The sequence below is a fragment of the Echiichthys vipera genome (assembly GCF_963691815.1).
Source record: "Echiichthys vipera genome assembly, chromosome: 15".
Taxonomy (NCBI): Eukaryota; Metazoa; Chordata; class Actinopteri; order Perciformes; family Trachinidae; genus Echiichthys; species Echiichthys vipera.
Genome location: NC_139840.1, coordinates 5,524,116 through 5,548,877, shown reverse-complemented (window position 1 = coordinate 5,548,877; position 24,762 = coordinate 5,524,116). Strand labels below are relative to the sequence as shown.

General features: G+C 43.4%; 1 protein-coding gene across 2 annotated transcripts; it reads right to left on the bottom strand.

The window, feature by feature from the left end:
* Nucleotides 1-289: 289 nt before the first annotated feature.
* On the bottom strand, nucleotides 290-22,452 carry LOC310957659 (uncharacterized protein). 2 transcript variants are annotated; one of them, XM_083928332.1, is made up of 15 exons: nucleotides 22,326-22,452; nucleotides 20,666-20,721; nucleotides 15,519-15,685; nucleotides 15,229-15,392; nucleotides 12,512-12,715; nucleotides 10,197-10,280; nucleotides 9,706-9,796; nucleotides 5,967-6,025; nucleotides 5,694-5,775; nucleotides 4,810-5,538; nucleotides 3,769-3,901; nucleotides 3,122-3,495; nucleotides 2,327-2,394; nucleotides 2,091-2,135; nucleotides 290-1,780 (listed from the first exon to the last, which is right to left on the bottom strand). In XM_083928332.1, the coding sequence occupies exons 1-14, from the start codon at nucleotides 22,428-22,430 to the stop codon at nucleotides 2,097-2,099; spliced, it is 2,355 nt and encodes a 784-aa protein (XP_083784458.1). In that variant the 5' UTR covers nucleotides 22,431-22,452; the 3' UTR covers nucleotides 290-1,780; nucleotides 2,091-2,096. The 2 variants fall into 2 exon arrangements, with proteins under 2 accessions (XP_083784458.1, XP_083784459.1); XM_083928333.1 differs by having other exon boundaries at nucleotides 2,095-2,135.
* Nucleotides 22,453-24,762: the final 2,310 nt, after the last annotated feature.

The window sequence follows — 24,762 nt, the reverse complement described above, 5'->3', positions numbered from 1 at the left end:
CTTATGAGCCCTCACAAAGTCAGACAACTGAAGGTTACTGGCTAAAAATACTAAACACAATGGAACTTTAAATTTAGGGTTCATCACGTGCATTTGATCGATTTTCAGGCACGTATATATATATATATATATATATAGATATTGACATGAACATTATCTACAGGTCAGAAACTGGTATTTCCCATACAACGTGAACGTGTCGTGTGCAAAAGGTCAACTAGCAAAAATCACTGCTACTACGTTTAAACTGTTACAAGTTTTATTGTCTTTCAAACAAGCTGGTCCTCAAAACAGCAACAAAAAAAGCACGGAAACTTGTTTAAATGACTCCCAAGAAACAGGATTTCATCAGATGCATAGTAAATAGTTTATGGGATTAATAAGAAAACAGTGTGTAAACGACAGGACTCTGTAAACAAAAACCATTTCCAAGTAAAAAACTGAATTTCACAGCTTCATGACTGACAGAAGTAAAGTAAATAAGTCAAAAGTAAAAACAGATCTTAACATGAATTTCTACCTCAAAACAGAACTAACTACATTATTTACGTCTAAGTTCAAACAACATGGAAAACATTTAACACCATCAGTTCATTAACACTCAACACTATTCCCAAACCTGTATTGCTCTAACCTGACATTGTTGAAATGATCCCGTTTCACAGCTTGTTCCCTTAAAGCTCACCTCAACAGTAACCCGACACAGGACGCCCCTTTAACCATGAAAGTTCCCCTTCAGAATTTTTATTATCACTTTGGATGAGATGCAAATTGCAGCTTTAATACAAATATTTCTCAGAGGCAGAGTCGCAGAAGTACACTGGTATAGAATATATGCTGGGATTCATCATTAGAGCTGAAACAATTCATGTATTGCAAGAAAATTCATTGCATAAAGAAATTTAACAAGCAAAACTTCCAAACTTTTGAGGATTGGTTCTCAGTTTTACTTCACATTAAACTGAATACTTGGGCTCTGGGGAATAACAACGGGCTTTATCAGGCTTTTTCATTTTTTGATTTTTGAACAGTTGAAAAATCAATCAACAGATTAATCACAAATTCATTTGAGCCCCATTTGTAAACCTCTTTAATTCCTTTTTTATGTAAATCAAACCCTTAATTACACTAAAGTTTGGCTCCTACTGTCGAATAACAATAATAATATTACTTTTGACAAATACTTATTGTAGTATTTGCACAAGTATGAGACCATTTCAAAAGATAACCAGCCCTAAAAACGACCGATTAGTTGAGTTAAACTTGAATGAGCGGAGCTTTCACTTCAAACAGGCAGGTCTTAAAGAGTAGCACGTCGAGTATGCATCTTGGTCAAAACTCTTTATAATCTAAAACATCTGAATCAAGCTCGTTTACGCTTAAAACAAATTACAACTGGCCATTATCATTGTGTCAGATTGTTTTATCCCCCCCCTAATATCTGTCAGTACTCGCTCCATAAATCCAGTGTTGGTCGGATTCTAGGAAGCACCTATAGGAACTGAAAATTATATTTAGACCGATTCCCCTTTCCTCCAGAGCAGCTCTGCCCTTCAAAATAAAACCACAACCTGCTGTAGGGATTTCAAGTTAAATCATGTACCAACTGCATGTTTACGTAAGCTGTGTTGTTTTCACAGTTTTAGAGCACAAGACGGTGAAACATGACTGAAGACGTGGATGTTCCTCATCAGGAGTAAAGGCACTGACATGATGCTGATTGTCTTATTTCAGGTCCGAGTCACAATCCTTCTCCACTGACGTCTGAGGAGAGGATGCACTGGGGAGAAACAGACAACCCTCATTTGTCATCCAGCTAAATAAATGCATCTTTATGCTTACGTTGGAATGAAGAGGACATAACATGCATGTGGTGTGCTTTTTATTTGATTTATATCTGTGATGTTTACAATGGGTTTATTCATTATACGGTATTATTTTTATTTTTTTTACGTGTAAACCGTGACTACCTGAGAGTAATAAATGCTTTTCAATCATAGATCATAGTCACAGAAGACGTTATTGTGCTTTAGAAGTTGCAGAGTGTGATTTCAAACCTCATGATCATGAGGCAAGAACCTTCAGCTTACCCACATTTAATCAGAGATGATCTTCTTTTTGGGGGATTTCTTTTTCTGGAGAGATTAGAAAGAGAACCATTTTATTAAGTCAGATAAAATAAATGTAAAAATGCTTGATGATTGTGTGAGGAAATCTGTAGTTGAATTTCGAAAATGCTCCGACACTTCTATGTCCAAATGGACCTACTGCACACACGTACACACACGCGCAAGTACTCCTACTGAGAGTCGGATGTAATTCTTACCGGAGAAGGAGTTTGTTCGTCTGCAGCCGGTTCCGTCTCCAGCGGTTTCTCCTTTAACCTGTTCTTCTCTGCAAACAAGACAGGAACGTCAGCACACTCAAGTTATTGTGTCATCTACAAGAAAGGCAAGTCGGTTTAATGTATACATCCAGAATCACTCGTTTGCTGTAGCTTAGTTTGGTACTTCATCATTTTAAATTACACTTAATAAAGCCGCAGATGGCAAGTCTGGTAGATCGAGGTGACTCAAATTTACAAGGTTTACAACTCTCACGCCCCTCCCCCTCGACCACTGCAGTCATTCGCTCCCTCCGATCAAGTGCTTGTGCACCAGATTCCTGCGAGCGTGCCCGTGTCTTCTCTCATCAATAAACGGCATGGAGTGCACGCTACACGGAGGTAGGCTGGCTACCTTACTCACTCAAATCTTTCCATAGACCTCAGAGTTTTTGGGCATCTTGTCGACTGTTTTTGAATATTGTCATCCGACCAAATCTGCAGTAAACACTCCACCTCCGCATCACACCAACGTGAACCTTTGGCCGCCACCGTTTTAAATGTCCGCGCATGGTCCATCTTTTTTTCTATGTCCGAACAGGCGCACATAAAATGATGTCAGAACCGCCGTAGGCCTCATGGTCGTACATGTTCAAACTTTACAAAAGCCCACCTCTCCCTAACGGCCCGTGGCCGGCAACGCGGTACGGTTGCACTCACACCGGTCAAAGGAACTAGACTTTAGTCGTGAAACGTGCTTGGGCACGATACGGATGGACAGTGCGAGTGCGCCCTTACTCTTTTTCTTTGCAGGTACATCTTGGTTCAGAGGGATGGGAGTTGAGACCTCTGTTGTCTCCTCATCCTCTCCGGCCTTAGTCTTCTTCTTTTTCTTCTTCTTGCCTTCCTTTGAAGGCGGAGACGAATCGACTTCAGGAGGCTCAGCGGCCACCACGCCGCTTTGATCCTCCTCCTTCACCGATTGCTTCTTTTTCTTCGTCTTTGGTGGTTGGTTTTCCTTTGAGGAATTCTCGTCTTGTTCCGTGTTCATTTTCATCTTCTTCTTCTTCTTCTTTGGTGTATTGTCGTCCTCCTGGGCGGGATCAGGCTGAGCTCGTTTGGCTGCTTTCTGTCGAGGCGTGTCCTCTGCTGCCTCTTGGATCTGTTTTTGTCTGCAAAAAAAAAAAGAGAAATGTTATAAAAAAAAGTCTTATTATCCTTGTAAGACGTGCATTGTGCGTGTTTACAATTATTGTATAATGAATTCATAATTTAATTGTTTTACAATGCATAACAGATCCATGCATTCTTTAATTTCCCTTTTATTACTGTAAGCTTCTGCTGAATACACAATACACATTTCTTATGCTTATAACAGCTGACAAAGTATAAATAACAGTGTACATCGTGTGATTTTATAAAGATGCCAAAGAAAAACCACAGACTTCTTTTTGCTAGTGAGCTTCTTCTTCTTCTTCTCCTCCTCTTTCTTGTGGAGCCTCAATCTCTTCTTCAGGCTTAATTTCTTCCTGAGACGAGTTTTCTTTTTGGCCGAGGAGAGCTGTGAGGAGTCTAGGTCTAAGAAGGAGTTGGGAAAAAGAAAAGTGTAGATATCTCTTGATTACAACAACACCAGAGGCAGTAAAGGAAGAAGTATTAAGATATTGTGTTTAAGTAAAAGTAGCGACTGTCATTAGGCAGCAGAATGGCCCCAGTGATTCAAATAAGGTGCGCCCTCACGAGTTGAGCTACTGGGGCGCCCCGAGGTGGATTGGTGGAGGTGGTTTTGACTACATACTAGAACCAACCCACCCACCCACTCAATCTGGTAAACAAAAGTACAATACTTTGCTCTGAAATGTAGTGGAGTAGAGGTATAAAGTCACTGATATTGGGCCGATACTGACTTAAATAGCCAAACCAGGTATAAGTGAAAACAGGGCCTATCTATTAAATTACATTTTTTTATATATATTAATCTGACTCCATTTCCAAAGTCAAATTCAAGCACGTTTCAAGCATTTTAAAGTGCGTTATGAAGCTTTTTCAACCCCTTTCAGCTGTGTTGATTACATATTTGTATAAAGCACAGTATACTGATTATTGCATTAAATTAGGCGTCACTGTGCTATAAACAACCAAAATGATGTCTTGTGACAACATTCTACAAGTGAGTACAATCTGAGGAAATGTATATCCATGTATTAACATGTTAGATTTTGTTTTACAAAGATAGGAAAGCAGTGTTTAAGTCAGCTGATGTGTGTGAAAGCTAAATGTCAGAAAGAACCCGGTCACGTCCCCAGTGAGGCACACAGCGTCTTCATTAAACACAGGTATTGGATGGGCCTCGGCCAAAAGCCCAGGCCTCGTGCATCCCTAAAGTAAATCAAAATTGTACTGAAGTGTAGTACTTTAATCAAAGAGTGCTGATGCTTAATGGTTCAAAGCCAATTCGCTTTCAGATCTTATTTTCTGACTCTGACCTGTGGCCTCCAGCTCCTTTTCTGTGTCTTCATCGCCCCCTGCTGGTCTTTCATCAGACTGCACCTCCTCTTTGTCTTGTGCGGCCTTCTTTTTCCTCTTCTTCTTCTTCTTTTTCTCCTCTGTCGGACTCTCCTCCTTCTCCTCCTCCTCCACTTCTGCTGCCCCACTCTGCTCCTCCACCACACCGCTTTCCTTTTTCTTTGTAGTTTTCTTTATTTTGGGAGGAGTAACAGGAGTTCCCTCATCCGTCTCCTCCACTTCATCTTGCTCCCTTTTCCTTTTCTTAGCCTTCTTCTTCTTCTTCTTCTGTAAAGAAGTAGCCTGACAAATGTCGCCCTCCTGCTGCTGCTGCTTCTCCTCCACCTGCTCCACCTCCTCCTCCACCTTCTCCACCTCCTCCTGCTGCTGCTCCACCTTCTCCACCTCCTCCTCTGCCACCTCATCTGCTCTCTTTTTGTCTCTCTTTTTCTTCTTGGCTGTCTTGGTGGAAACGGCAGTATCACTGGATGTATCTAAGGTGGCTGCGTCTGTGTTCAGTGTATCCCCAATCGGCGCCTCTTCCTCCTTTTTGCCCTTCTTCTTCTTGTTCTTCTTCTTGGGAGTTTCGGTATCTTCGCAGGCCTCTGCAGCCTCCTCAGGGAGCAGCTGGCTGGTTTCTCGCTCTGTGGTGTCGCTGTCGCTGACTTCCATGTTGAGGGTGATGGAGACTTCTGGGTCTACTTGCTCTCCTGCAACAACAAAACAAAATAACACATTATTTTTCTTTCTGTTCCTGAAAACAAACAGCATGTATAAATGTGTGGAGTTTGTTTTGGGTCGGATTAATGCATGGTGTACTACAGAAGAGTTGTGATGTGTATCGATTATGAATAATAACTGTTACCAGTGGCGCTGCTGGGGTTTGTTGACGTCTTTGTCTGGTCCTCAGCCTCCAGTGGGGATGTGAGGTCACTGCCCTCTGTCTCCTGAGTGAACACACGGTAAATAACTTTATTTATTAATTATTATTATTGTTGTTATTACAACCATGACAATAACGCATGTATTCATTAATTATTTATCCATCTTCTAACAAGACTATGCAGACTAACCTATCAAAATGTAGTCTGCAGCCACCCCACAACAACAGTCCTTTGAATAAAATAGTTTTGGTTACCTTGGATTTCTCCTCTTTCTTTTCTTCCTCTTCCTCATTCGGGTTTTCAGAAACAGGATCTAATAAAAGATAAAAAAGCTTTCATTGGATTTCCAGTTCAATAAGCTCTTTTTGAGTTGTAAAACCAAAGTTGCTTGGATATGAAAGAGATTCTCAGAACGTACGCTGTAAATTGTAAAAGCAACCCTCTAACCTAATATATAACAATGCACAGCATACCAAGAAAACATCCTTTCCTTTAACGAATCAAAATTGATGCTACACGGTGGTGTAGTGGTTAGCACTGTCGCCTCACAGCGAGAAGGTTCCAGGTTCGCCTGGACCTTTCTGTGTGGAGTTTGCATGTTCTCCCCGTGTCTGCGGGTTCTCCGGTTTCCTCCCACAGTCCAAAGACGTGCAGGTGTTCGGTTCATTGATGACTCTAAATCACCCGTAGGTGTGAATGGTTGTCTGTCTCTGTTCGTCTCTATGTGCCCTGTGATAGACTGGCGTCCTATCCAGGGTGTACCCCGCCTCACGCCCGATATCAGCTGGGATCGGCTCCAGCCCCCCCGTGACCTCGACCCCGGGATAAGCGGTTGAAGATAAATGAATGAATGAATCAAAATTGAATCATTTAAACAAAGATCGGTTTGAAAATGGATTTCTTTGAGCCCAGGTCTACTTGATGACATCAGAGCACGCTCACTTCTTTGCTGCTCTCAGACTCAGAGGACTTTTTTCTCACAGCAGACATTTTGGATTTGCCGTGGCAACAAGTGGAAATAATTAATGGGGCCTCTGTTCCGGCTATAATTGCAATGCAGCGATTAGTAGTGTTATCGGTTACACTTTACAGGGCTGCTGCACACTTTCTGAAGTTAAATGTATGGGTTTTTAAGACTTGACAGAAATGTAACACTTTTTTACCCCCCACAGAAAAACATGCACATCAGGGCTGAGCTTTAAGTTTGAAATCAACTTCACACTTGGGATTTTTTTCTTACATCTCCATATGGGTTCCACTGGCTATTGGCCTTCTTAACAATTAATACCACTGTGGTCACTTTAACTCCTTCATTTTATCCAGTTTTTATCCAGTGAGACACTGTTGCACTTTGTTAGTTTGTTTGTTGTTGAATTGATGTTAATGGTTTTCCCGTGTCGTTCCCATGTCACCCATGTTGTTGTTTTTTCTGTTTTTTTGGTGTATTGTTTTCTGTTTTAATTTTTTGTGGCTGCACCACAAATTGTCCTCCAGGGACAATAAAGATCTCTTGACTTGATATCTGCAAAACAGTGAGCTGTGTGCCACTATTATGTTTTACATGATATAAAACTGTGATAAAAATAACAAAAAAAACACATTTTAATTTATAGGACATTGCGTGTGAGAAAGACCAGAACAGCCTTATTGTTCCACACACAGACTAGGCTATAATTAATCCTCCACATTAACACACGTTACAGTGGATCCACATAAACCGGCCTTTAAATCTGTCAACTCCAGATTAGCAGTCACTACATTCAAAGTCTGCTCGTCTGCTCCGAGTCACACATCGGCAGCTGCAGCTCTGCACTGCAAACATTATTATGCAGATTCTGTGACTGACAATAATAACAGAAGGCGTTGTGTCTTCTCTGAACGCTTCGACCCGTTGTCTTTAGCTTAGCATCACCTGTATGTTTCGCATACTTCTCTAATCCTGTTACCTTCCTGAGCAAGACCAGCAACCACAGCAGGCGTCACCTCAAACTTTATAGGACTTTCAATTCTGAAATTCTAATTTAAAGACTATTTAAGTATGATTCAAAGCGTCTGCTGAGAGCAAAAACTATTCTCTTCAACCTTAGTTTCTGCGCCAAAGTCATGCATTATTTTCAAACACTTTGAGAATTACAGTCATCTGGAACACAATCTCCTCATTTACCAGACTGGTCGTCGTTCTAGTTTGATTAACAGGCTCTGACAAGCTTAACAAACCCCTTTGAGAAGTGGAACAAGTGACTGACGTCGTGGAAAACTCGTCTGAGCAGAGCTGCCAGTCGTTTCTCCCGGATTTGGCAGCGATCCTTCAAACTCTTTACGGGTCCAAGTGCATCAAGATAAAACCTTTTCTAGTCCCCCTTTTTCCCCCCTGGATCAAATGAAAAGAGCCAAAAGTTCTGCACTTAAACAGCAAGAGCCAAAGTGCTGCCAATAAAAAAAGGCAATACGGCAGATTTATTCTCCCTGCTTCATAAAAAATATGTCGAGTTTAACATGAAATGACACTTTGGGACTGACTGCATTTCAGGAACGCAAATGTTTTCTCACTTACGTCCGCACGGTCAACAGCTGTCATAGTAAGCTCTCCACATCCAGTACAAACATGTTCATAGTGACTTCTCTGAGGACGTAATTTCTGTACAGATATGCTGAACTGAACATTTTATATGTTGTTAATAGTACATATTTAATTCACCTCCATTAGATTTGGGCTGAAGGGGGAAATCTCACGAACAATACAAAATCAAAACCTGGACAAATAAAACTTTCTGCATGCTGACTGCGGGAGGAAAATAGGATCGGGCATCTTAGTGTAATCAGTTGTTGTAGAATTTGTCTGTGATTGTGTGTTGAGTGTCTCCAAAAGACTGCAGAGAAGGTTGTTTTATTACCCTGGCACCTGAGCAGATCAGGTCCTCCTTGGTCCTTGAGACAGCTCTCTATATTATCTGACGTTCTTTGCGATCTTTGCTTTGAGTGTCTCTATGGCAATGCAGGAGGTTTGGGTTTTAACGTTCTTTTTCCAACGTTTGATCAGTTGTCTTTGAACTGATAGATATAAAAGACACACTTTTTCGTCTCTTTTCCTGCAACTTCTACCATAACATGTTTCCCAAATTTGCCTATATGGATACCTTGCTGACGCATGTACCAGATCTAATTTGAATTGATATGCCACTGGTCATCAGGACAAGCTATATTACCTTTCTACCTCATTGTCTTTCGACCGCCGGCCTACCCCCACCCCCCTTCTCGGCCCAATTGTTAAAAATCTTGGGCTAAAAGGCCTCCTCGGAGCCAAAACGCAGGTTAAAGTGCCTCCTGGGAGCCATAACGCACATTAAAGTTCCCGCTTGGAAGCCAAAATTTGTGCTACGGTGCCCTCATGGGTGCCAAAACACGTGCTATAGTGCCCTAATGGGGCCAAAACATGTGCTAAAGTGCCCTCATGGGGGCCAAAACATGTGCTAAAGTGCCCTCATGGGTGTCAAAATGTGTGCTAAAGTGTCCTCTAGGAGCCAAAACATGTGCTAAAGTGCCATCACGGGGGCAAAATGCCTGCTAAAGTGCCCTTATGGGGGCCAAAACATGTGCTAAAGTGTCTAGGAGCCAAAACGTGTGCTAGAGTGCACTCTAGGAGCCCATGATGATGCAGATTAAATGATAATCAAAGTAGTTGTTGGTTGCTTGCCTAAAAAATTTAAATCCTCATTGTTGTGTGTGCAACAACAGGTAACACCAGGTGGAAACAAACCTGATACGGTCTGATTAGTAAGCATCCTTCCTGTTTAGATTTCTGTTATAAATGCCAAATATTGTGGTCTTTCCTCAGCAGCTTTGAAGTCTGCTGCAGCGGCCGTAAAAAGAAAAGCCCTCCGAGCAGTTTCTTCACAACAGCTTGTGATTCTTGTCAATGCAGTGAGAAAGAGACGGGAAAGATGCCATACATAACATGTAAAGCCTGGATATCCACTTATTGGTGGTTCATACCTGCAGGGGGAGGGGCTTCACTCTCTGCCGGCTGGTCATTGGTCTCCTGAGCCGTCAGGTCTGATGCGGTGGGCTCGGCCTGGCTGGGCTTCTGCAAGAGGTCAACAGGTCAACAAGAGTCCAACAGGCTGACAGGAAGAGTTCTCTCTGCATTACTTGCTTCAGTTTTGCTTTATTTTCTTTCTTTGCTCAACTGAATTTCTTTATTCCATTAATGACACATATTGGGTTCTGTCTGGTCATTTTGACCAACCAAAGAGTTGCAGTGATTTGCGGTTTATTTAAATGGCGTGGCCATGAGCCCGAAAAGAAGACGCAGAGACACGTGACGAACACGCCACGAGGACACCAACACTTTGAAATCACTGCGAGGATGATGATGATAAAGAAGTCGTATAAATGACCTAAGGTTTCGGGGAAAGAAAGGACCAAAAAGAATACGCAATTTCCATCTGAATATTAACAAAAACATAACTATCAACCAAATGCACCTCTGCACTGTCGCCTTCATCGTCTTCTGAGGCCTCAGTTTGATTGACAGCCGTAGACGTTTCATCTGTGACTGCTTCTGTCTCCTGGGGAAGGAAAGCAGAGTGCAGAGAAGACAGGGTTAGGCTGGATGCAACAAACGACTGTTTCAACAAATTAGGCAACACGTTATTACTTCAGTTCGCAAAAACTTGGGGCTTTCGTAGTTTTGATAACGTTTGACTTGTCTTGGAAAAACGCGGCGACATCGAGGGGTCGGTCAGTGAGGCACGTTTGAACTAGCCAGCGTTTACGTTATCTAAGATGGATCTAAGCTTCTAGCACACCTGAAATGAAGGTGATAAACTTCCAGTGCAAAGGGAAATCGTGTGCACACGTCGACCACATGTGTGGAAGGTCAAAATTATCTCCTCCTCCTATTCTCAGTGACAGCTAGTGTATGTCCGTGTGTGGGTTGGTGTGTATGTCTTTGTGTGTATCTCTGTGTGTATATTTTTGGGGGTTTGGAGGTTTGGGTTTCCATGGTGTTCCTTTGTTCCTGTTCTGTTTTGTTTAGTTTTTTTGTACTTTTATTTTCTGTGAGGATGAAAAGTGCCGTATAAATAAAATAAAGTTGAAAGTTGAGAAAGTTGTGCCGGAGAGTCGGTCTGTCGACTGAGTTTGGATTCTAATTATTTCACTGTAAACCAAATGACTCTGTCTGACCTGTTTTGTTAAGAGCCTGTCTGCTGTGTTGACCTGGCTCACTTCCTTTTAATGATGCTCCAGATCCGACCAATTAACACAGTGTCTGCTGTTGTATTAGCACAGAAGAGAAGGCTGGCCCAAACAACATAAATAAAAAGAACTATTCTTTAAAGATACACAGAGAAACTAGGGGAGTTAGGACTCTCCAAACTCAATGAGACTCTTTTTTTTTTCAGCACTGACGGTTAATATTTTGAACAGACAATTGTATCCTATCGACCTTTCAAAGATGTAAACATAAACATCCCATAACAGTCCTCATTTATTTCCTGTTCCGGTGAATGTGACAGGAAGTAACCAAGGACCAAAGCTGTTGCCTAGCAATGGAATTCCATTAAAAAGGTCTATAAGGGCGCACTCACACTGTCCTTCCGGACCGGGCCAAAACAGGTTTTTCAGCTAAAGCCTAGTGTGTTTGACCAGTGTGAGTGCAACCGCTCCATGCATAACTGCGGCCAGCTGGCCGTCCATGGCCCGTCTGAGAGAGGTGGGCTTTTGTAGAGCACGTTTGCACATGTTCAAGCACAAGGCCTACGACGTAATTTATGTGCGTCTGTTCGGACATAGGGGGGACCATGCGCGGACATTTACAACAACAACAATGGCGGCGAAAGGTTCACGTTGGTGTGATGCGGAGGTGGAGTGTTCACTACAGATTTGGTCGATGAAAATATTCAAAAACAGTCGACAAGACGCACAAAAACTCCGAGGTCTATCGAAAGATTTGTAAACAATCAATGCGTGTGACGTGTTACGGCGTGATGACGTATGGACAGCAAGAAGCATTGGCCGAGGCCCAGGCAGTGTGAGTACAAACGGGCTGGCAAGCGGGGGGAGAGGGAGGGGGGACAGGTACCCTAAAGCCAGGGGCGCGGTACGGAAGGACAGTGTGAGTGCGCCCTGAATCACTCATATTCATAGCAGCGTGTAGGAACTCAGCGTCTTGCGAAACACAAGTGATGTATTGTTCACATTCATTAACAGCAATCTGAACATAATCCCAAACCTCCACATGCCAGAATATTCTGAAAAAGCTGCTGACTCGGCAAAGAGAAACTGCATGCACCGTCTCCTTCTGGAAGCTAAACAGCACAAACAATGCACCGCAGCCAGTCACAGCTCTCTGCTAAATAAGTTTCAGATGTGTGCGGGGTGAGCTGAGGGCAGCAAACACTCCTGTTCTTATGACTTGTGGTTAGAGCTTATGAACACTTCTACACATTTCTGTAACAGTTTGGTGGAGTGAGAAGAAGATATATAATGTACGGGAAGCTGTTAGGGGAAAGTTACGAATGATAAATACATTAAAATGGAGCAAGTTCGCAGAGAAGTTGGAGTGATATCTCAAGTACGAGGGTTTGAAAAATACATTTTGGGCATGGAGAGCAGATCAAATCGGATCAAACAGCTCCCTGGACATGAAGGTAGATTTAAGTCGAAATGAACTGCCAAAAACAGAGATATGAAAATCCTGGCAGCACTTTAAAGTAAATAGTTGATTTCATGGTTAGCTGTTGAAGGGAGAATCTTATGCAGTCACATAGTTTGAATTCGGCCTCGAGTCACTGACCTGCTGCAGCTCATCGTCGACCTCTTTGTGCTCCTCGCTGCTCTCCTCGGAGGTCACGGCTGGATCAGGGGCTACGATCTGATCCCCAGCCTGATCGGAGGCAGCTTGTCTGGGCTCGACCTGAGTAGGTTCGACCTTATCCTCGGAGTCTGAGGAGTCGGAGCTGGAATGTTCTGCCTCATTAGACTCTTCGACAGGAACTGACTGCAAAATATGTACAAGAAGGCAGTTAGGACAGGTTAGGTTTGAAAAAACGCCAAATTAAAGACATTTGAGCATCTCTTTACTGCTCCCTGCTGTGGGATTTTAAAGGAGAAGGTCGATGATACTGAAGGGGTTTTCTTATCGTCAACAAATCTCATAAAAAAGACATTTGGTCGCCCAGTACTTTCTTGTCCTGCCTGGGGGTTGGGATGGGCACCAGTAACCGAGTGATCGCATGAATTACTCGGAGGGGGTTTGAATCCTCGTGGAGGGAAATCTATTTTAAGAATGCACCCAAAGTGTCCTCAAGCAAGCAAGTTTGATTGTATCGTTTTCTATTTGAGTGTCCTTCCTTGTGATTCATCAAGCGATTCGAGCTGAACTTTTGTCAGACGCCATGTTTTTATTTATATCCGTCACTTGCGTTTGAAAGGCTACATGTGATGTTCTGCTTTAAATCTTAGAAATATGCAATAATTACAGTTTACTATGTTCGATGATATGATAGCACCATCATCTTGCCTCACTCTTCTGCTGAAAAATGTTGAGATGGATGGAATTTGCTGCACCAAAGCGGCGTTTCTGGCTTCTTCTTCTTTCCTTTGTTTTCTGTTAGCTGATCCACTTGGTTCCCGCTTCTCCATTTTAAAATGGCACTGTATGTTTGACGTATGTACGTCGTTACACATTAGTGATTTCATCTTATAATTTCTAAAACTTTCAAATGATTCTATTATCATAGTTTGTTTTAAAAAAAACAAGGTCTATTGGCTCTAGGGCCCTGGGCACCCGCCCACTTTGCCCATGCGGTAATCCGTCTATGGACGTGATGTTCAGATGCTCGCTGTCCAAATAAATACAAGTACACACGTAAAAACACGTTCCCTCATTAACCCCTTTAATTTTCCCTCGTGGCGGCAAGGAACCGATCACTTACCTTAAGAACTATATTCAAACACATTTTTGGGGGTTTTCAACAAAAGCTGGGCACTTTGTCGCCATCATGAAATATTTACAGCAGCAGGGAAGTGTTAGTGTGATTGTGTCAAACTACAGCGTCTGTTTTCATGGTAGAGGCCAATGTCAGCCAGCACACAGCAGATTGTATAAATCTTCTCTTGGAGCAGCTGGAGAACAAAACTAAAAAACTAAAAGTCTGCTTTTAATTCGATTCTGCTCAGTAGAGACATCTTTGTTCCGTTTCAAGTAAAGTGCAGTGTTGTGGTGCTGTACTGGCTGTAGAGAGAGACTGCTCTGCTGCGGGCGGACACAAAGCAATCAGGGTTTTGTAGACAGAACCGCAAAGAGCCATTCACACGCTGACTGACACACCAGCCACACAATTTGTCTCAGAAGATTATAATTCTGTCACACACACACACGCACACACACACACACACACACACATAGTTTCTGTCCAAACAGCATCATCTGCTGCATCACTGGACCGAGAGAAAAGAACAGAGAGTCTCTCACACACCAAAAAATAAGTCTGTGTGTATTTCAGAGGCGTAGAACAACATTGCTACTGTCCATCTATCAGCACATTATTACAGTGACTGGACAACAGCTATGTGTGTGTGTGTGTGTGTGTGTGTGTGTGTGTGTGTGTGTGTGTGTGTGTGTGTGTGTGTGTGTGTGTGTGTGTGTGTGTGTGTGTGTGTGTGTGTGTGTGTGTGTGTGTGTGTGTTATTGTGGTGGTTTCCTGCTGCTGAACCAATATTCAAGACTGGCAGCTTCATTCCACTTCTTTTTCAGTTCTCCCGTCATTGTTTATCCATCATTAGATGATATAGTGTATTGTGGGTTGGTTTGTTTTTGGAAACTTAGCTTTTTGGCCTTTCGCCCACACGCGTGTGGCATTTTAGGTCACCAAAAACAGATATTCTGGAAATATTTGTAATATCATTCCACCTGCGTGTCTTTGGATTACATTTGTACTCTATCGTAGAAATCTGTGACGTGAGGAAGCAGACGCAAAATGTGTCGCTTGCTCTTCCACATCAAGAAAATAATCACTTTTACTTTAGCCAGCTATAGTGTACTGCTGTGCAAAGGATGTTTTGGCTCCGTTTCGGGCGGCTGTGGTAGAGTGGGTCGTCCTCCGTTCGAGAGATCGGCTGTTCGATCCCCAGCTCCCACGGTCCACATGTCGAAGTGTCCTTGAGCAAGACACTGAACCCAGAACTGCTCCCCGTGTCGCGCATGGGTGTGTGAATGTGGTGTGAATGGCTAGATTAGATGGTATGTCGCTGCCATCAGTGTGAATGTCTGTGTGAACGGGTGAATGTGACAAGTAGTGTGAAAGCGCCTTGAGTCCATTAACCAAAACCTCCTTCTTCTTTTGGTTCCTCCTCTCCTATTCTTATTATTATTATTATTATGCATCTGATCAAATACTTTTATTTACCTAAAAGTTGCTTAAATATGTATATAACACATTGACGTGACAGCTGTACTAACTAAATCTGACCCATTATCTTAAACATCTGGTCTTTCATCCCTCTGCTCACCTCTTGCTCTGGTTTTGTTTCCTCCTCCTCTCCTTCTTCCCTGTCCCCGTTTGTCGTTGCGCTTGCACCTGCAGGATGCAGCAGCTGCTCAGAGACCGTCTCAGCATCTCTCTCCTCACAGGGGAGCTCTGGAGCGGATGACTCAACATCATCTGTCCTGGGCTCTGAGGCAGCGGCACAAAATCCATATAATAGTTTATGGGTAATGGTTAGAAATGATGTAAGTAATTATGACACACATGCTCAAGAAATACGCCACAAGAACACGCAAACAGACACAGAACACACACCAGGTGGAGTTTTAGCGTCCACATTATTTTCCTCTGTCTTGTTGGAGAGTTTAGAGTCTTCGACGTCTTCTTCACTGGTGGCAGGTTCTGGTTTGATGCCATTCTTCTTTAGAGTAGAGGAGTCTTCTTCTGTCTCCTGCTTGGCATGCTGAGCTAGAGAACACAGCCTATGAAAGACACAGACACAGACACAGACAGACAGACACACACACACACACAAACACAATCACACTCTTATTTCTGGCTCATTTTGAAAACACCTCAGTTGATTTAAAGAGACGGAAAAGTGTGAAAGCCATATCTCCTAGGATCAATCCAAAGCCTGACTTGACACTAATTCTAAGCAAGCTGGTCTTTAATACCAAAAAAAGACCACAACACCTCAGCAGCAGTAGTCGTGGAAAAGGCACCACAAAACCTTGAAGTGTAATTCCCGCGTAAAATAGTCCCATGGTCCTTTTCGGCCATTACATACATCAAATAAGCCAACAAGACAGTTTTATCTGTGAATTAACTATTATCGGAAAAATTTGGGACAGTCGCTAACAGCCGGACGTGGCTAACAGTGATTAGCTCAGGGCAGCAAGGTGAAGGCATTAAAACTACTAGCTGCATTGCTGGACGTGGACAAACTTCTGCCTTACGGCAACTCAGAGGGACACACCTCGTTTCCACACATAAACACTGAACAGTCTGGTACAGTACTTTGTTTTATGTGTAAGGACTCTTCTCATGCTGCTGCAGAGGTTTGGTGTTGTTTTGAGCAGTATTAGTGGTTAAAAAAGATGGTTTAATGCCATCACCGTGCTGCCCCGAGCTAATCACTGTTAGCCACGTCCGGCTGTTAGCGACTGTCCCGGATTTCTCCGTTACTAGTTCATACACAAAAAAACTGTCTTGACGGCTTATTTGATGTATGTAAGTGCCGAAAAAGACCATGGGATGATTTTACGCTCCCAAAAGCTACTCAGCAACTTCTATGCCCCACAGAGAGCATCCTAACTGGACAGCTTGTTACAGCCGCTGCATCAAAGCGGACAAAACAGCCCTCCAGAGTGTCGTCAGAACTGCACAGGATGTTGTAGGCACAGAGCTACAAGACCTTCACAGCCCTCGATGTCTGAAGAGGACTAAACACATCATTAGAGATGGTACAGACCCTGGAAGCCACCTGTTCAAGTTCCACCATCAGGCAGGCATTTCAGATCGACCGACACAAATAGACTGGAAACCGGCTCCTTCCCTGAACCTGTCTGACTGCTGAACTCACAGACTGGTACGGTGCCATCACAGGGCACGTGCAACATTTACCTACTGGTCACTACAGCCACTAATTATGTGAAGTATTATCATGTTACCCCACACATCACTCACATCTGACCACTGCACCCTCACTGGACTTTTGATGCTGCTGCTATTGTTCTGACCACTAGATTCACTGTTATTTTTATATCTGACACTTATGTTTTGCACTTGGGGCGGCAGTAGCTCAGTCTATAGGTGACTTGGCTGGGAACAGTCGGGTTGCTGGTTCAAGTCCCCGTGTGGACCATGTTTGGAGCGTGGACTGGTGGCTGGAGAGGTGCCAGTTCATCTCCTGGGAACTGCCGAGGTGCTGTTGAGCAAGGTACCGAACCCCCAACTGCTCGGGGCGCTGGTCACTGGCAGCCCCCTCGCTCTAACATCTCTCCTTAATTGCATGTATAGGCCCTGTTTGTGCATGTGTGTGTGTGTTTCGGGCCTGTGTGTGTGTAACATGATTAATAATAAGAGTGAAAAAATTCAATTTCCCCGTGCGGGATAAATAAAGTAATTCTTCTTCTTCTTCTTCTTCTTGACAGCTTATACGCTACACTTCATCTTATTTTAATTCTTGTAAGAAGCGCCTTATTTACTACTACTATATGTTTACACTGGGAATGTAACTAATAAATTATACTCAAACCTACTGAATACTGTATATTTCACTTAACACAATGCACAAAGGAAATAAAGGAACTGTTCATAGCTGTAAGAAATGACAGTTTAACAGTGGACGACCGCAAAACGGTTTCAGAAAGATCTTGGAAAGATCAAGTAATCAAACATAACTTATCAAAAATAAAGTAATCAATCTTAACGAGGTCCTGATCTCTTGATGAAGTTAAACTTCTTTTTTACTAACTGCTAAAACAGTGAGGTTTAGTGTGTAGGACATCCGGTGTAGGATAAGTATGTCGTATGGATTTGGGTAACAGCTCAAGTCTTGTAGCATTCATCCATCCTAAATGCGTTTGGGAGTTTCTGGCAGCTCGTGTAACCTGTTTTGGAGGAAATGAATTCCTGACTTGTGAAGACGAGTCCAAAGCGTTTCCTGACATTTCTAGTGCAGAAATCTGACTGGGGACCAAATCGTGTCGAGCAGCCAAGAACTACAGATGTCTATGAGGAAGTCTGAAATGTGTTAACAACCAGAATACAGGGGGAATGTGTTTGCATGGGACTGATGAGCAGGAGGAAGAATTAGCTCATCCGGAAAACAAATTGCACAAATGTGGATGGAAGTGTTTCATAGTTCACTTTTACAACAGAGTCAAGCACCACTTTAACCCTGGTATCTCAGGGACACATCACGTCTAATAAAGTATTTTTCTGCAAACAAGTGTTGGAAAAGGGGAGTAATAACCAGGATCATCTGAAATTCAGATCAATAAATCATATATTAATTTACTGGCTTTGATTTGTATGATTTTAGTGGAAAATTCACAGACACAGGCTGATGTCATTCGTCTAATCATTCATCCGCTGTCTGTTTAATCCTTTTGAGGGCAGCAGGGATTTGTATCCCAGAATGCACCGGGCAGAGGGCCAGGGTCATTCACAGGGAGACACACACACACACACTCTCACGCACAGTGACATCCTGACTGTAGAGACAGTTTGGAATCTTGAGTCCACCAAAGATGTGTGTGTGTGTCTTTGGACTGTGCTACCTGCGGAGTGACCTTGAAACCAAAAAGTAAGGTCATCAAATTCAAGGAAAAAGGAAAACACAGGAGTAAGAGATAACTGCATCGTTGTGCATGAAATAAAAACCATTAAGAGCTAAGAAACTTTATAGCAAATAGACTTTATACTCTGCATTTGGATTAAGATCAGTTTGAACCATCAAATCTGCCACCTAACTGTATACTTGCTATAATCGCACTTCTACAGGGAAGTACTGGGCACAGTCATTATCCAGTGTATATTCAGAGGAGGTTCCTACTTTCTGTTCAGTCTCTACACAAATCATTTATTAAACCCTAGTTTATTGTTTATTATTCTAGAGTTTGTATTGTGTTTTGTTTCTCACTTTTCATGTTTTCATTTCATTTTAATGACAGCATGTCCCCCAGTGGGAATAATAACTGACTTATCTATGTATCTTAATTTTCTTTTGACATTTATTCACACAAGTGCAATATTAAAGTTTGAATCCTTAAGAATTGAGATATGTTCTTTCTAGCGGCCCCTTTGGCAGTAAGATGTAACTGCAGATGACCATTGCCCTCCATCTTGTCACTTTTGCAGTCACTATGGTTATTTGGAAAGTTCCCCATTTCCAATTACAATGGAACGCAGCATGCGCTTCAGTGACGAGCTCCACCTGGTCAGACCAACAGCTGATGACTGACGTTAACAGCGTCACTAACATGGCGGTGCATTTACGTCTGAGGAGGAAATGTTTCCACACAAATACAAAGCAAAAAGACACCTGCTTTCTCTAGTGGGTCATATGATAAATCACCATTGTTTCAACTCACTCTGTGATAGGTAGGAAATGAACAGACAATTAAATAGACTAAAATCTTATGGAGGACAACTTTTAGGGCGCACTAACACTGTCCTTCCGCACCGCGCCCCGGGCTTTAGGGTACTTGTCCCCCCTCCCTCTCCCCCCGCTGGCCAGCCCGTTTGTACTCACACTGCCTGGGCCTCACGCAAATGCTTCTTGCTGTCTATACGTCATCACGCCGTAACACGTCACACGCATTGATGACGTCATAGCAATGCGTCTCTTTGTTTACAAATCTTTCCACAGACCTCAGAGTTTTTGTGCGTCTTGTCGACTGTTTTTGAATATTTTCATCGACCAAATCTGCAGTAAACACTCCACCTCCGCATCACACCAACGTGAACCTTTCACCGCCGTTGTTGTTGTTAAATGTCCGCGCATGGTCCGTCGTTCTATTTTCTATGTCCGAACAGGCGCACATAAATGACCTCAGAACCGTCGTAGGCCTCGTGCTCGTACACGTGTGCACGCTCGTGTTTGTACATGTGCAAACACGCTATACAAAAGCCCACGGCCAGCTGGCTGCAGTTATGCGTGGAGCGGGTGCACTCACACTGGTCAAACGCACTAGGCTTTACCCGAAAAACCTGTTTTGGCCCGGTGCAGAAGGACAGAGTGAGTGCGCCCTTGTTAGAATATCTAGGCTACTCCTGGATCCCATGCACATAGCACACTGCTTACTGCAGGCGTGTTAAGGCCACGCCCCCTCCAGCTATGTGCATGTCAATACCAACCTACAATTGAGTAAATTCCAGTTTGATTCCCATGATTTCTAGAACCCTGGACTACTGAGTCCACCTTTTTGAGCCCAGGGCACAAGACTGTTGAGGCCACACATTGAACCGTGGACTACATGAAGTGAAGTAAGTTTTGATGATATTATGGGGTAAATATATTCAATGTACGGTATTAGAAGAAGAAGAATTACTTTATTTATCCCGCAACAGGGAAATTGAATTTTTTCACTCTTATTATTAATCATGTTACACACACAGGCCCGAAATACACACACATGCACAGACAGGACCTATATACATGCAATTAAGGAGAAATGTTACAGCGAGGGGGCTGCCAGTGACCGGCGCCCCGAGCAGTTGGGGGTTTGGGGCGACCCTACAGCGACCCTACGGTTCCCAGCCAAGTCACCTATGGACTGAGCTACTGCCGCCCCCAAACTAATTAATGTCAATGTCAATTTGGAATATTTCCAAAATTCCCAAGCCTAACTTCCCATGGAAAGTTTCCGGCAAGTTTGCAACCGTAGTGATTATACGTTTTAAAGCGAAATAACCGTGCACACTTCCTGCCACGTGTGACATGTTTGACTTACTTCATCCAGCCTGTGTAGATATCCTGGAGGTTGGAGCTCACTTCTGGTGTCTCCACCTACGCGGAAACACACATATCACACACAGAATAAATACAGAAGCCTGGAAAGTGCTTTTAAAAGTTTTTAACGTTCTCCAAATCTGTACACTTTTGCTCCAGTCCCTGAACGTTGCATCCTACGGTTAAGTGGCTGGACAATATTCTTGAGTTGAAAGACAAAAAGCTAATTTCCTGTGGTCGAGGAACGCTTCCACTTTGATGCCACAAGCTCCCGGAAATGAATCCATGCAGCCAGGATGTGAGAGCGTGGAAGGGGAATGTTGCTCGCATTATTAAAACAATATGGCGTCTGTGGGATAAACTTCCTCCAAAGGTGACGTTAGATTTTGAATTTGGAGGAGGTTTGGTGAAGAACACTGCTGTTCTCTCTGCAGTGGTATTTTTACCGAACCAGCCTGAAACCTGAGACTTAAGACTGACCCAGGTCCAGGTTTCCCCAACAGCAAGACGAAAGAACACATTTGTAATCTTTGTGCATGGAGGTGCAACACCAACAACAGTGACTTCACACATAGGTTTGGCCATTTAACCATTATCCAGCGTCAGTTTATAGAATATGGTGAAGGAAAGGTGAATAACTAGACCTTAACTGTACAGCACCAGTGCGTTTGGTTGCATCGTGACTAAGCAATCGTGACATTTTAAAGTTGTTATAATCAATCAATTACTGTTTTTTTGGACTATAACACCAGAAAACAGTGAGAAAAGGTCATCACCATTTCATAGAGTTGGGTGTTCGACCAAAATCCAAAGATATTCAGGTTGCACGACAATAAAAACAGGAAAGTGGCACAAAATCCACACTGTTTGAACTGCGACAAGCCAATGAAGGGCATTTCTGCTTGAACAATGACACGAGCGATGAATCAATTAAAGTTCAAATAGCTGCCAATTGATTTAATGTCCATCAACTTGTCGATTGACCAAGAATCATCACGGTTCAAGGGTATTTCAATAAAAATCAGCAACTTTTTGCACTAAATATCCCAGAAATGTAAAGGTAGGGGAGGGGGTTGAATGGGGAGGGGGTTGAATGGGGGGGTCTGTTTGCAGCAGGAGGCCTGGAGGCAGGGCTGTTTTTACAGCCATGCAGCTCCTGTAACATAATGTTCTTTTTCTCCAGGAGGCCTGAACAAGGAGCCATGTGCTTTAACACAAGCACTCACTCACTCAGTCACTCACTCATGCATACATGAAAAAAGAAGCAGATTATACAGAAGTTTTTTTTTAATACCCTGATTTATTCACTTTTTTCAATGCATTATCAATTGTCAATGTTATGCACGCCTGATTTGTTGTGTGTGATATTTTTGTGTAACTGTTAAATAAAGTTTATTAAAAAATAAAATTAAAAAAAGCAGAAGCTGACCTACAATTGAGTGTCACACTGGAGCAAAGGCACATAAAAAAAACATTTATATTTAATGTAGGTCCTTATATAACACGCCAGCCCCGCGTGTGAGCCAAATAAACGGTAGCAAAACCACCAGAACGACCGGAAATAACACAACTGAACGAGCTGAACCAAGTGAGGTCCACTCCGCACTGAATACACTGGATTAGGCTGCGAAAAGGGGCCGAACCAGAGCCGAACTTCTCACCTGAACAACGTGTTTCTGCAGCACTCTGGCGGCCTTCGTGTAGCCGTTCACCTTCAGGTGCTGGAGGATGAGGAAGAGCAGCGCGCCGTCGTCCTCCGAGGCCATGGTGTCCGACCGAGACGCCTGCAGACCGGGTCCGAACTGGAGCGTTACCGAGGAGTTATTTACACTTCACTTCACGCTCGCTATCCAGCGTGCGCGCGGCCATGAGCCTCGGACGACGCCCCCTCGAAATGCATCGTGGGAAGTGGAGTTCGTTTGGGGGGCAGCGCGGAAAACAAGCACAAAAGCATATTTGTGAGAATTTCACATGAAATGTTCTGATATTTTGTGAAGATTTGGTATAAAAATGTTAAAGATGAGGAACTCGGAGTAAAGCCGCTGCTCCTTAGCGTTGAAAGGAGCCAGTTGAGGTGGTTCGGGCATCTAAGGATGAACCCTGGACGCCTCCCTAGGGAGTGCATTAAAAAGAAATTTTACAAACTAATGTGATTATTACGTGGGTTTAGCCTTTATTATGGAGATATAATTCCAACGTATGTTCTTTTTAATATATATATCTTGCTTTCAGTAAAAAATTACAGTAAATATTTTTTTTCTTGTTGCATCTTTAACATCTCATCTCATCTTCAGCCTCTTATCCGGGGTCGGGTCGTGGGGGCAGCAGCTTTAGCAGGGGACCCCAAACTTCCCTTTCCCGGGCCACATTAACCAGCTCTAACTGGGGGATCCTGAGGCGTTCCCAGGCCAGTGTGGAGATCTCTCCACCTGGTCCTGGGTCTTCCCCGAGGACTCCTCCCAGCTGGACGTGCCTGGAACACCTCCCTAGGGAGGCGCCCAGGGGGCATCCTTACCAGATGATCCTGAACCACCTCAACTGGCTCCTTTCAACGCAAAGGAGCAGCGGCTCTACTCCGAGTTCCTCACGGATGCTGAACTTCTCACCCTATCTCTAAGGGAGACTCCAGCCACCCTCCTGTGAAAACACATTTCGGCCGCTTGTACCCGTGACCTCGTTCTTTCGGTCATGACCCAGCTTTCATGACCATAGGTGAGGGTAGGAACGAAGATTGACCGGTAGATCGAGAGCTTTGCCCTCCGGCTCAGCTCTCTTTTCGTCACAACGGTGCACTAGAGTACAGTAAAAAAAAATTAAATGAATACATTATTTATTTGTGTGTGTGTGTGTGTGCGTGCGTGTGTGTGTGTGTGCGTGTGTGTGTGCTTAAATACTGTTTGTTTTTTCCCTTTTTCTCGATTGTCATACAAGTGCACTCAATGAATAAGAAAGTAACCATTCAGGATTGAAATGCATGTCTGTGTATCAGCTGGCCTGTTAGACAAATGTAACATGACAGACTGAACCTGTTCACAATAATTAAACAACCCCAGCGCCACTTTCACTGCTAACCCATTTTTCTGAACACAATAGATTCATTATAAGTCATTAACTGTGCCGATTGTTTTGTTGTGCCTGAAATAATAAAGCTCAACTGGATGGCAGGGACAGGAACAGACAAAGACGTGGAATCAATCCCCAAACCTGGTCACCTGCCTAAACACACCTGATGTCACTATTGTAACTCCACAGATTGTTCACCAGCGTCAAGAACAGATCCCCACAGATGTGTGTCAAAATAACATTCATGTACGAATAGATTTCTTTGACAACTCTGCTCTTATGTCCATGCATTAGCTCCACACACACACACACACACACACACACACTCACACACCCAGATGTGTGTCGAAATAACATTCATGTACGAATAGATTTCTTTGACAACTCTGCTCTTAAGTCCATGCATTAGCTCCACAGACACACACACACGCACACACACTCACACACGCACACACGCGCACACACACACTCACACACCCAGATGTGTGTCAAAATAACATTCATGTACGACAACTCTGCTCTTAAATCCATGCATTAGCTCCACACACACACACACACGCGCACACACACACGCACGCACGCACGCACACACGCACACACACACACGCACACACACGCACACGCGAACACACACATACGCAAACACACGCGCACACACGCACGCACGCACACACACACTCACACACGCACACACACACACGCACACACACACACACGCACGCACACACACACACACTAATTTAGATTCTCATGAGACTGTGATGAGTGGGATTTGAACCAAAAATGTCCTTTTTTTTTTAGCACAGGCTAATTCTTTAACTAAAACTCCTCATAATGATGCAACGTGTTCTGAATGTTTAGAGTTTGTTGATTATGTAGATTTGAAACCCTCTTCCCATAAAAAAAGATAATTAGAGCTTTTATTTCCTGACTAACTGGACCTGTTTCCGGTCCCCCCCCCGGTTTGTCGCGCGGAGCCTTGATGCGCTTCTGTGTGTAGCGTTGGTTGCGCAGGGAGAGAAATTCCTGGTTCCC

Excerpts from the sequence above, each read along its gene's own strand:
- LOC310957659 (XM_083928332.1), bottom strand. The coding sequence starts at position 22,430 with ATGGCCTCGGAGGACGACGGCGCGCTGCTCTTCCTCATCCTCCAGCAC. Across the intron at positions 9,797-10,196 it reads ATGAAGGCGACAGTGCAGAG|AAGCCCAGCCAGGCCGAGCC; the intron begins GTGCATTTGGTT and ends GACCTCTTGCAG. Across the intron at positions 6,026-9,705 it reads TGAAGCCCCTCCCCCTGCAG|ATCCTGTTTCTGAAAACCCG; the intron begins GTATGAACCACC and ends ATCTTTTATTAG.